Here is a 12217-nt window from a genome sequence, read left to right as displayed (position 1 = left end):
GCTTTCGTTGATATTATCATATATATTCTATAATCATTGTTTATCATTTTATTCATAAGTGATTTCTTAGTTTGCTAATTAACGATTATGATTCTTTTTAACTTTTAGCAATAACAATGGAGATCACTGTATGAACTCATTATTTTGTTTTTGTACTTGTTCTATTTTTTACAGGTTTGTAATAAGCCAAAAATATGTTTTTTATAAATTACAAGAACTTAAATTCTGCATCCGATTACATTTCGTGAATTGTCTAATTAAAACGTAACAAAAGATGGTGCCGTAGGTTTGGGGTATGCTTTGAATTATGTGGCAAAGGTATCACAACAAGAGGGGAGAACATATGATTTTATAATTTTTATCTACAGACTCTGGGATGGGAAAATATTATCCCCATAGTGTGAAACACGTGTTGGTCGGCAGTTGATTTTTTTGTATGCATATGTGACTTTGATCTAATGCTCACACAACAAAACTAAATTAGGGTTGTAACTTTGGATTCTAGCTTGTCCGCAATGATGTAGGAGATTAATTACATTTATTTTTAGTTGAAATTTCATTGTGTAACATAAGTGATACATTTTTAAAAACAGAACTCAGTTTTCACTTAACAGTTCTATTATAGTTTCAAACCTTTAATTAAATCCTCAAACATATGCATTGTAAATAGTAGTAAGTAGTAAAAAAAAAAAGTTGGTTTCATTGCTGCAAAAGCTTTACACGTTTACTTTTCACTTATGAGCCTTTACAGGTGAGACGTGTAAAGCACACCTATTGCAGCAGGGACACATGGAATATTTACAGTTGTAAAAGGATAAGCCTGAGAAGTTCTGTAACACATGTTCTACATAATTATTCTAAACTTAAATTACCTTTGGAGCTAGGAGGACTGGCCATGCTTGAGGTTTTAATGATTTGCTTGCTCAACAGCAGTACCTGTCCTATTGGTATGATCCTGTTCCTAGCAGACCACAGGTGCAAGTAGAAAGGATGCTTGCAGCCCCTGCACTGCTATTTTCAGGAATACTAGGAAAGAAATACTAGACACAAAACGAAATTAACATAGTTGCATGTACACCTAGCGCATGGATTAGACTGCCCAAACTATTAAAAGTCAATACTCTGTATTAACGGTTACTACCGATGAGTGATATTCCCCAAGTTCCCAGATTAGCAGAAGAATTGCACAAAAGCACCATGGAAGGGGGCTCTGGCCAATCGGGAAGCTCTGAACGCGGGCTGTAGTCTCTGGTATAAGCCATTGTTCCAAGCAGCCCGAGTGCTGCTGGTCGGCGCCCCTTCCTCTTCCACCCATACCCCCCCTACCCCTGAGCACCTGTGTAGATCACACTGTAAGGGTGTGTATAGAAACAATGATGCGCTTCTCTTCCCCAGTCCGCTGGTGTCACCGATACGGAAAACAAACTAGAGAAGTACTGTACAGTGCTGCTTCGCTCTGGCCCTTAACTTGAGTGGCAGGCCTTTGCCGACTTGGTCAGCCCGCCACTGAGGCTTATATTGCCCCAAAAACCATGAGGAAACTAGGTCTTTCAACATGGGGAGATTTCTTTCAAGAAGGAACATTTCTTACCTTGGAAAAATTAAAAGAACTGGGGGCAGGGGAGGCCCAGTCAAAATGTGTATTTATTTCAGGTGGTGCCCTGTTGTGTAATAGGATCCCTTCTTTTTCTTCCATCCCTTTGATCTCCTTCATGAAATGATACTTTTACTGGGTAGAGGAAGAGTGATGCACCAAAGGGGTAATTAAGAGGTCTTTGACAGCACCTACATCACCTCGTAGGAAATGGGAGAAAGACCTAAAGATAACAGCGGATGTGCGCAAACAAAAATAATCTCCTTCAATGCTGGATTTAAACCTATACATCTTTTAAATATATCCATCAGTTATAATACTTACCATAACAATTAAAAAAGTACTACTCCGAGGGTAGTCCTCTGTGTGAGAGGTGTCGCTCTGAAAGTGCAGGCTTCTTCCATTTGGCATGGCTATACAGTGAGTTTCAGATCTTCTGGGAAAAAGATTTCTGAATGGTGAATGAAATGTTAGCTTCAGAAACCATCCCTTCTTCGATGATAGGCTTATTGGGTTATACAAACACCTACCAAGGCTAGTGCTAAGATTGACTGACCTGCTATTGGGAATAGCAAAAAGATGTGTAGCGATGACATGAAGAAAGGGTCTGGCTCCCACAGTTGGTTGAAAGATGTCACATTTTGCTATGATATAGAAGAAACCTACAAGACCAGCATAGCATCATCATCATCATCACCACCACCACCACCACCACCACCACCACCTAAAGATATATGTACCATGAAAGAATGACTTGGTGACTAGAACCAATCTGCCTGCCAATACTGATGAACCCGAAGGATGAGAGGAGTCGTATTGTATTCAATGTGGGCAAATGGTCGTGTTGTATATTATGTGAGCCATACTCTCGTTCCAGTCTCTGCAGGAATTAGTTTATTGTTCAGGTTTGCTAACCGTGATCAAAGGCAGTTGTAATTGAATCCTGCAAATGAAAGCTTCTGGTTTTCCTGTTATACATAAAGGGTAAAAAAAAAAAACGGTCCCACTTTGAGCTATACCATCCTGGACACTTTCGTCCAGAGTTTCCTTATCATTTTTAGATCTGCCCATAACTTCTTTAAGCATTTGGTCCAACTCCTTCCTTGATTTAATGCATAATAATCCTCTTCTGCAGAGCGCGCCTGTTGTCACTTGTGCTGGACCTTTCTTCGCCTGCTCTTTCTGCACGCTTTTCTTTTTGGACTCCTCACCCACAGCAGCAGCCTTGGGTGTCTTTTATTTAATCTATTAAAAATGAAACCTGTACAAATTGGCGCACTGTGAAATGCCCAAAACTATTTTTCGTGCAACAGACCCAGCATGCATTTCCTTAACAGCTTGTTCAGAAGATTTCCAGAACCAATGTGGCTGAGGAACTTTGTACTAAAGAAAAAACGGAAATGATTGTGTGTAGTGTGCAGTAAAAAGGAAAATAAAATCATGTATGAACAGTGTAAGGAAATGTGCACCTTTGAACCGGGAAGCCGCAGCAGCCAGAAAAAGGTGATGCAGCCAACAGAGGTCTATAGCAACACCTTTCAGAGATGTTTGGTTGGCGCTTTATAGACTAATGCAGATGCATGCACAGGTTACTGCTCAGAGAAAAGGTTTCCTTGTGGCTGGCCTTGAAAACAAACCAAATTGGGATTACCAGTGACCAAAATGATGCCCTTAGTAGCCACTGCAAATCACTATATAGAAACTGTTATCATACATGGTCATTACAGATTGTGCCATTTGATGGGTTGACAAGCCTAGTTACAGTTTAAATTTTCTTTTTGGGTTCTGGAGTTATTATTGCTCTTGGTATCAAAATGCATATTTGCCTTTGCAAATCGGCAAATATTGGAGAAGTGATTGAGGACTTGGGAGAATCTTAAGCTTTGTTCAATATCTCCTGAGTTCTTCATTGTGTCTTTTTGCTTTTACCATAGGTTCGAGAATTGCAAACACGGCTACAGAGTGTCCAGGCGACGGGTCCGTCCAGCCCCGGCCGGCTTACGTCTACCAGTCGACCCATAAACCCCAGCACCGGAGAGCTGAGCACGAGCAGTAGCAGCAATGACATTCCTATTGCCAAGGTGAGCCGCTGTCCCTGGGGATCAGGATACGGTGACGACTCCCGCTATCTGGGAGAAGCACGCCTCATTGGGCTCCCTTGTGCCGTAAGAGGCCTGCTGAACTTGAGCTGCTGCAGCAGATAAACCAGTATTAATTTTAAGTCTCCTTAGCCGTGATACAGATGCCAGCTTACATTAATCACCTTAGAGAATGAATGGCTAGGGTGGCAAGTTTGCTTTTAATGATGCATTTTGCAGGCTCTGCAAAACGCCCTTGAGCGTGCAATCGTAATCGGTAATTCACGGTCAATTCTCTTATTCAGATTGCAGAACGAGTGAAGCTTTCAAAGACGAGGTCGGAGTCCTCGTCGTCTGAACGACCAGTGCTGGGATCCGAAATCAGCAGCATAGGGGTGAGTATTGGTTTCCCCTTGGTGCACACACGTGCAAGCTATAATAGTAAATATAAATGGAGAACTACTTTGCACGCTGATCTCTGGCGGCCGGGATTAATGAAAGGCTTAACATGTGGTTAGAACCTTCGAAGGTCAGAAAAGAATGAGTGCAGATCCCTACTTCATGGCATGCTTGCTTGCCAGTTAGGATGCTTGCTTCGTTTGCAGGTAAGTGTGAGCAATTTACAGGTCCCATATTAAAATCCCTCAGCGGTGGTTCTGCCTTATTCTTCAAGGTCGGCAGGATGACTGGGGGGGGGGGATGGGAGAGGGGGTGGGAACGGGTTTGGGGGGTAGAGCGTTTGTCTTGGAAGCAAGACTATGCACAGTATCACGGATGTGAATCCTGGTCCCGCACTTGGAGGTTGGTCTCTGCCTGAAGCGTGATACAAAAGCTCAGTAATTCTTTTTTTTTTTTAATACACGTGTTTTGGAGTAGAGTATTGGTAATATCAGCTATGAGCACTTTGGCACTTTTCTTAGTTTTGGAGCTACGTAATATGTTACTGTCAGGTACTATTTCTACTTTATGATTACAGTTATTCATAATTGCCTAATACCCAGTTAACATAGGGTGTGAAGAGCGGCAACCTTTGCATGGTAGAGAAGGTACGAGTCTACAAGGTGTGTACAAGGTGTCTGCAAGCTTTCCCATTTTTAATGTTCCACAGCAAATAATAGCCATTAATAAGGATTCAAGATCTTCTATATGAAAGACCTACGGTGTCCACCATTATTCCACATTTATATTCCTATAATTAGCAGACTGGTTGATTACGTGTCAGCCATTTTATGCGTGAAATCTGCAAAGCATGCATGTGGCCATTGAACATGTGGCACTATGCACTGCTACAGCTCTCCTCTCCAACACATCCAACAGGGCACTTAATTTACTAAATGAATGTTCTTGGCATATTGTGTAGTCCACGCAATCCAATGAGCACCCCCAGAAATGCTTCTGTTTACTAAAGGCCGAGTGACCAGCACCATTCTTTGTGCAAGAAGAAATAAGTCGGCGATCTTTTAACCGATGGGCACAATGCACAGAACTATTTTACCTGCTGGCTTTTGTGTGGTGCTGTTTACCTCGGAGGTATCGCTACACTTTGCAGTGGATACTCGCAAGCATTTAACAAGTGCATATTGTTCAGTTAGTTGAGGGCAAGTGGGCCCATTTTATTAATTGTAATTCTTGTAACTTGCACGCACGCGCAGGTGCTTGGGAGGGGGAGATAAAACAAGAGAATTTTGAAGCACATGGGTCATCCTTCCTGGATGTACATTGGAATTGCGAAAATACTGTATATTTTTTTCTTTTGTTCTCCCCCGCCTCAACTATTTCCCATACCCCACCCCAACCCTATATGCTTAAAAAATGTGCCCAAGAATGGAGAAATGTTCTCAAAAAACATGCGATCATTTCTCCATTTGTTATTTTTCAGACTAAGTTGTTTACGGATACCAACCATCCTTCAGCAGGGTAGATGTATTACTTTTATAAGTACCTGTTTTTTTCTTTTTTAATGCTGTATACCTGGAGCTGGTACCCTACAGTATTGCATGTACATTATAGATTTTGTTTTATAGAATCCTACAGAAACAGTACTGGGGTGGAAGGAGCAGCCATTTGGTTTATGGAGCTGGCTGGTAGACTGCTGTAGAAAAACGTAGCAATGGATCTCAAAGGAACGTCGTTGTGGTTCCACGTAGAAATGTACAGATGTAGCAGCAAGGATTTGGTCTGAGCCCGGATGCTGTGTCAAGGTGGGAGCACATGGTGAAATCGGGTGGTGGTCAAGATGGGAGATGGGAATGTTGATGGCATCAGTTTGCTTTTTTGCCAGGAATCGTGTGGAAACAATCTGGCTGTGAGTATGGGGAAAGGAAGGGAAGGATACTTGGCTACCCTTAATGTTGGTCCTTACCTTACATCTTGAGTTTTGGGATGGTCAACCGTTGTACTTGTTTGTCCCGGACGAGCAATCCTGCTTGAGGGAGGCTGGATTTACCAGCAAATTCTGAAGAGACTGGTTGCGTAATTCAGCGCCATGTCAGGCAGGTGATGAGCCCATTTAAAGCCCATTGCCAGTCTGGCAGGACAATGTAGGTCGGTGGTTTTGAGAAATAGGGACATGGTGTTTAAGTAGTTGGGCCTGGCAAGAGACAAGTGTTGCATGCCTCTTATTAAATGTTTAGGGGGCGTGCAAGCGTTTAAGAGTACACAGAAGCTTCCTGATGCCCCTGCAGGGTCTTATGTTTTCCTAATGTGTGGGGTAATCGAGAGTTTGGGTCAAATAGCACCCCAATAGCAAGCTGACTATTATTAATGCAGGAGTAAGTAGGGAGACATTAGATTGCATTCATAAGAATCCTCATCTTCTCCGCAGCAGATGGTGCCTCCAGAAGCAAGGTTGGAGAACATTGGAAAGAGCATCTGTCAGTACTGCGAGTGCCTAGTCTGTGCCTTCTCTGTGGGCACAGTAAAAGATATACCTTCCGTTGAGTCTATACACAGAACAAAGTGGCAGAATGAGGATGCAGCTCATTCTCATCTATTCAAAATCATTCTATTGTCTATGCTCATAATATTGATAACATTAACATGAGAGGAACCTTTAGATATGAAGTCGCTAAATAGGATAATGCATGCACACTTACTACAGAAAACAGTGTGCAGCCGGTGGATTCATCTCCCGGGCTGGCCGACCCAACCTTTCACCCTTTTGAGGGCAAAGATTGGAGTTCACAGTCTGTTGGGTAATAGTTCTGTTGTAAACTTTGGAAAGTGCCTTGAAAGTCAGAAGGGAGGTGTCTGTTATAGAAGTAAGTGTATTTTGAAAATCATGATAAAAATAATACAGAGAAAAACGTGATTAAACGTTCTAGTTTTTTACTCCCTTAAGAAGGGTTATATCTGTAAAATAAGTTAAATGCTTAAGTTAAAAAGTAAATGCAAACAAGTTGGTGTCACGTTTTTTGTTACTATTGCAACGTATGTTACCATCTCTCAGAATCAACTGGCTTAGCTACAGGAGCAATACCCTTTTCACCAGCACACTCCTCCTCCTCTGAAGTATCTGTGATGTTGTTTTCAGAAGGTTCCTCAGAGGATGTCTCCGCTCTTCTCTCTCTCCAGGCACTGGTAGTCTTCTTTGATGCCTTTCTTTTCTTGTTGAAGAGATTGGGACGGGCTCCCCCAGAGGCCACTTTGCCTAGAAGGCGATTTGCCTGGCAGCCGGGACTCCGGGGAGCCCACCTAAAACCAGGGAAAAGCAAAGGCTAAAACGCCCTGGAGACGTCTGTAGTGGCGGTTAATGGTGGCTGGAAGGTGCAGTGGCTGTGTCTGCCTTTGTTTTGTCTTCCTGTGGTGTCTTGTCTTGAAAGGCTGGTCCTTCAAGTTCCAGCATGCATGAGGAACCAGTGGAGTGAAATCGAGGCAAGTATTGTCCACGGTCTGTCAGCATCCAGGAAATAGTACGGAACAAACTACTAGGAATTTGCTATAGAAGGATGGTAAGACTGCAGTTACTCAGAGATTAGATATAGTAACGGCAGCCATGTTCGAAGACTAGACCGCTGCCCTGTGTTCTGGAAGTAACGTGATGGAACGCTCAGTAAGCCCTCCAGCGGTCCCACACTCGCCAGGGATGGATTGTGACAGTATTATCCCTTCTCAAGGGCATCCCTCCCGGCTTACCGGGATGCAGCCTGTGGGATCGTTGGACTAGTTTGGGAGCATGTATGCTCCGGACTGGTTCCCAAGAACATTCCGACATTGGGTACCCTTTCCATAACACTAGATAATGTAGTACTCCTTTCCTGTACCTGGAATCCAATAATCTGAAGACCTCATATCCTTTGGTAGGATCTGCTGACGAATATAGTGTCGTCTTGTTTCTTCTGGCATGGGGATCCGGTAGGTAGATCTTCAGTAAAGACGTATGAAACACTGGATGTATACTTCTTAGACGATGGGGAAGAGAAAGCCGGTATGCCACTGGGTTAGTTCTTGTCTCGATCTTGAATGGACCAAAGTGCCGAGGTGAAAACTTTCTGGGATGGATCCACCTGGGTAAGAACTTGGTGGACAACCATACCTTTGTGCCGGGTTCCCATGCTGGGTTGGGTCTTCTCTTTTGATCCACCCATCTTTTGTAGTATTGACGGCTTGCTTGTAGCTTGGATTGGGCTTTCTTATACAGCTGTCTGAGGGTGTCCAATAGATGGTCAACCGTCGCTAGTTTGGCAGATAGTGGACCTGACAAAGGGATATGTCTGGGGTTGTACCCATAAGTGCAACAAAAAGGGATCATACCAATGGCAGAATGTTTGGTGTTATATGAGAACTCTGCCATGGGAAGAAGGCTGTACCAATCACTCTGTTCCTGGTTACAGAAACACCTGATGTACTGTTCCAGGGTGGCATTTAGGCGTTCTGTCTGACCGTTGCTTTCCAGTTTGAAGCCGGATGAGAGAGCTCGTTGGATGTTCAGTTGTTTGCAAAGTGTTGTCCAGAACTTGGAGGTAAATTGGGTGCCTCTGTCCAAAACTATTGTGTGGGAAAGGGCATGTAGTTTCACCATGCCTCTTAGAAATACTTTGGCGGTAAGGGAAGCCGAGGGTGTGCCTTTCAATGGTGAAAAGTGTGCCAGTTTGCTGAATGAATCAACAGTGATCATGATCAGTGATTAGTACCCCTGAGAATGGGGAAGGTCGACTATGTAATCCATCGAGATGTGTTGCCATGTTCCTGCTGGTGGTGGTTCCTGCTGTAATAAGCCTAAAGGCTTGCAATAGGAGTATTTGATCTGGGCACAGGTAGAACATGTTGCGACGTATTCTTTGACGTCCTTAGCCATCGTAGGCCACCAAAAATGGCGAGTTGCCAAGTCCAATGTGACCGACTGACCCTTGTGTCCTGCAGTAGGGCAGTCATGACACCAGGACATGGATTGAGCTTGTAATGACTTGGTTGGTAAAAGTAACAATTCGTCCTTGAAAAGGAGTTACCCCCTTCCTGGTAAGCTGGGGTCTGAGAAGAGGATACTGTGCCTTTAGTGCAGCTTGTACTTGTTGGAGGAAGGTATTGATCACACCGATGAATCTTTTTCCGGCTAGCAGTATTTAATTACCCTGGTTTCTCCCAGTCTCCCAAACTGCGGGACAGAGCATCCGCTAGCTGATTCTCTTTTCCATGTAAGTATGTTATCTCAAAATCACACTGTGAAAACAAATAGGCCCATCTAGCGTGCCAGGAATTCCGGCACTCCATTTGTTGCAAGACACAGAGGTTCCTGTGGTCCGTGCGTACTTGGAACAGATGGGCCGCTCCTTGGAGCAGATGTCTCCACTTCTCACATGCCTGCCGCATTGCTTGAAGTTCCTTTTTCAACACCGAATAGTTCCTCCCGCTGTGGTGCAGTGTTCGGGAAAAATAGGCAATATAGTGCTCAAGGTTGTCTTCTTTATTTTGGAGTAAAGCACCTCCGATAGCCCCTTATGAGGCATCTGTTTCTACGATAAATGGGAGTGCTTGGTCTGGTTGTCTAAGAATGCCAGCTGACACAAAAGCTTCCTTGAGTCAACTGAATGCCTGCTCAGGTTCCTGGTCCCACATGAATCTTACCACTTTTTTTAGTAAGGCAGTAATAGGAAGAACTATGTCAGAGCAGAGAAACTAGGTATAAACTTCCTATAGACATTTGAGGGTACTATGAACTTCTGTACCTCCTTGACAGAAGTTGGTGCTGGTCACTGTGTAATTGCCTTCGTCTTGGCGGGATCCATTTGTATTCGGTTGGCTTAGAGGATGAAGCCCAGATGGGGAACACTGGAACCCTCGAACATACATTTTTCGGGTTTAGCCAGTAAATGTTTCTGGCGGAGTCAGTGGAGTACTTCCTTGACATGACTTCGGTATTCTTTGAGTGTGGAGGAGAAGATCAATATGTTGTCTAAATAGATGAGAAGAGTAAGTCAGCAAAGATCTTGTCCATAAAACATTGGAATTGTGCTGGGGCGTTGACCAAACCGAAGGGCATGAGCCTATATTCGTAGTGGCCTAAAGGCGTTCTAAAGGCTGCCTTCCATTCATCCCCCTCACAGACGCGCAGGAGATGATGATATGCCCCTCTCAGGTCAAGTTTTGTGAAGAGACGGGCCCCTTGTACCGCCTCTATAATGTCTTCCATCAAGGTCATCGGATATCTATCCCTGATCGTCAGGCTGTTAAGACCCCGAAAGTCTATGCAAGGCCGTAGTTCCGTAGTTCCTTTCTTGGAGATAAAGAAGAGTGAAGCACCTGCTCAAGAGGTAGATTCCCTTATCAAGCCATTTTGAAGATTCATTGCCAGGTATTCCTTCAGTGCTTCCTTCTCTGATAGGGACAGTGGGAACATCTTCCGAATGGAACAACCGAATCCGGTAACAATTCAGTCTTGTAATCCTCCTTCCGATGAGGGGGAAGCTGTCTGGGTTGCACATCTGCAAAGATGTCCGAGTATTCCTGGTAATGTACTGGAATTAAGTTGATCCTAGGATTGGGTATCGGTACTGTGGCACCTATCTGAGGGTTTTCTTCTTCAGAAGAAAGGCAGTTCTGAGAGCAATAGTGGGATTGGAACTTCACAGTATTGATCTATACTCGGATTGTGCCTTCTGAGCCACGTTATCGCCAGTATGACTGGAAAATGTACTGCTTTTATCAGGTCAAAGGTTAGATGCTTGTGGTGTGAAGCCATTCTGACTGTTACTTCCTGGGTCTCGTGGATGATGGGACCTGACTTCAATGGTGTACCGTCAACTTCTTCGACAGGAATGGGTCTGTTCTTAAGCCGTCTTGGGATCAGATGGTTCAATGCCCATTGGTCGTCCACAAAATTATCCGCTGTACCACAATCGAGCATAGCTAGACATTCCACTGGTTCTCCCCTTTTCCAGTCTAGTAGAACCTTGATAACCATGAGATGGCAGATGTCAAGGTTACTGGGCTGTGTATGATCACAGGGACTGACTGTAGACACCCCTTCCTTCTCCCTGTTCAGGGTCCGGGTCTGTCGTTTCCCTGTCTCCTGGGCGGAACCTCTGGACAGTTGCGTAGCAGATTGACATCTGATCCACAGTACATGCAGCGTCTGAGGTCTTTACGTCTCTTCCGTTCTAGGGCGGTAAGCCGACCTCTTGCTGCTCCAATCAACATTGGCTCATCTGTCGGTGCCTTCTCAGGGAGTGAGGGTTGGCTGGGTACAAAGGGTAGGTCTTTCAAGTTCCAGCATGCATGAGGAACCAGTGGAGTGAACTTGAGGTGAATATTGTCCTTCTGTCAGCGTCCAGGAAATGGTATGGAGCAAACTACCAGGCGCTTGCTACAGAAGGATGGTAGCAGCGCGGGCAGGACGCTGGCGCACACTGTGAGGAGGACCGCGTGAACGCGGTAACCAGGAGTAGAAAAGCAGCCGCGTGTATGCACAGGGAGAGACAGGTTGCCGTGAAGGACGCAGAACACACAGAAGGAAGGCGAGGGAAAACAGGGAAGTAACAAGGAAGCGGCTAGTAGAAGAATAAGGAGGACAAACAGAATATCGTTCTACAAAACGGAGTGTCAGTAAGCACACAGTTGCAACGCACCTGCAGCTACTCAGAGATTAGATATAGTAACGGCAGCCGTGTTGGAAGACAAGACCGCTGCCCTCCCTTCTGGGAGTAATGTGTTGGAACGCTCGGTAAGCCCTCCAGCGGTCCCACACTCGCCAGGGATGGATTGTGACACCATCGTTGAATGGTGAAGGTGACAGTACTGTGACCTGGGAACTCCTGCTGTGTGCAGATTTGCAGTATATATGTCTCGGCATCGCTGCCTGTCGAGTCTTAGGGGGCTCCTGTCCTCCTGCAGTGATCTGTGGCAACAAAGACACTTTTTTCTAGCCCAAACCAGGCCAAACCTTCCAAACCACAGAGGCTTTCTTGAACTTGTTATTCAGGTTCTAGGCAAATGACTGAAGCTGATCGAGACCTGTTGGTGGCATCTAGCATACCATAGAAATCTACAAGCAGCCACGTGTCCCACTTCCTGAAAGCATCCAAGTAGAAAAGCGCCACCGTGAACATAA

General features: G+C 44.6%; 1 protein-coding gene across 5 annotated transcripts in view; it reads left to right on the top strand.

Annotated features, from left to right (window-relative positions):
* MCC (MCC regulator of WNT signaling pathway) overlaps positions 1–12217 on the top strand; it is a 2118336-nt gene that overhangs the window by 1532446 nt on the left and 573673 nt on the right. For all 5 annotated transcript variants that reach the window (XM_069625509.1, XM_069625508.1, XM_069625511.1 and 2 more), the window contains 2 exons: positions 3529–3675; positions 3978–4067. In XM_069625509.1, the coding sequence (XP_069481610.1) occupies positions 3529–3675; positions 3978–4067 (237 nt within the window). The remainder of the gene's footprint in view (positions 1–3528; positions 3676–3977; positions 4068–12217) is intronic.

This window comes from Ambystoma mexicanum, chromosome 6p, assembly GCF_040938575.1.
Source record: "Ambystoma mexicanum isolate Mex_15411 chromosome 6p, UKY_AmexF1_1, whole genome shotgun sequence".
NCBI classification, from domain to species: Eukaryota; Metazoa; Chordata; class Amphibia; order Caudata; family Ambystomatidae; genus Ambystoma; species Ambystoma mexicanum.
Note: the sequence above shows the minus strand (reverse complement) of the source record. Positions and strands in the feature narration are given on the sequence as shown.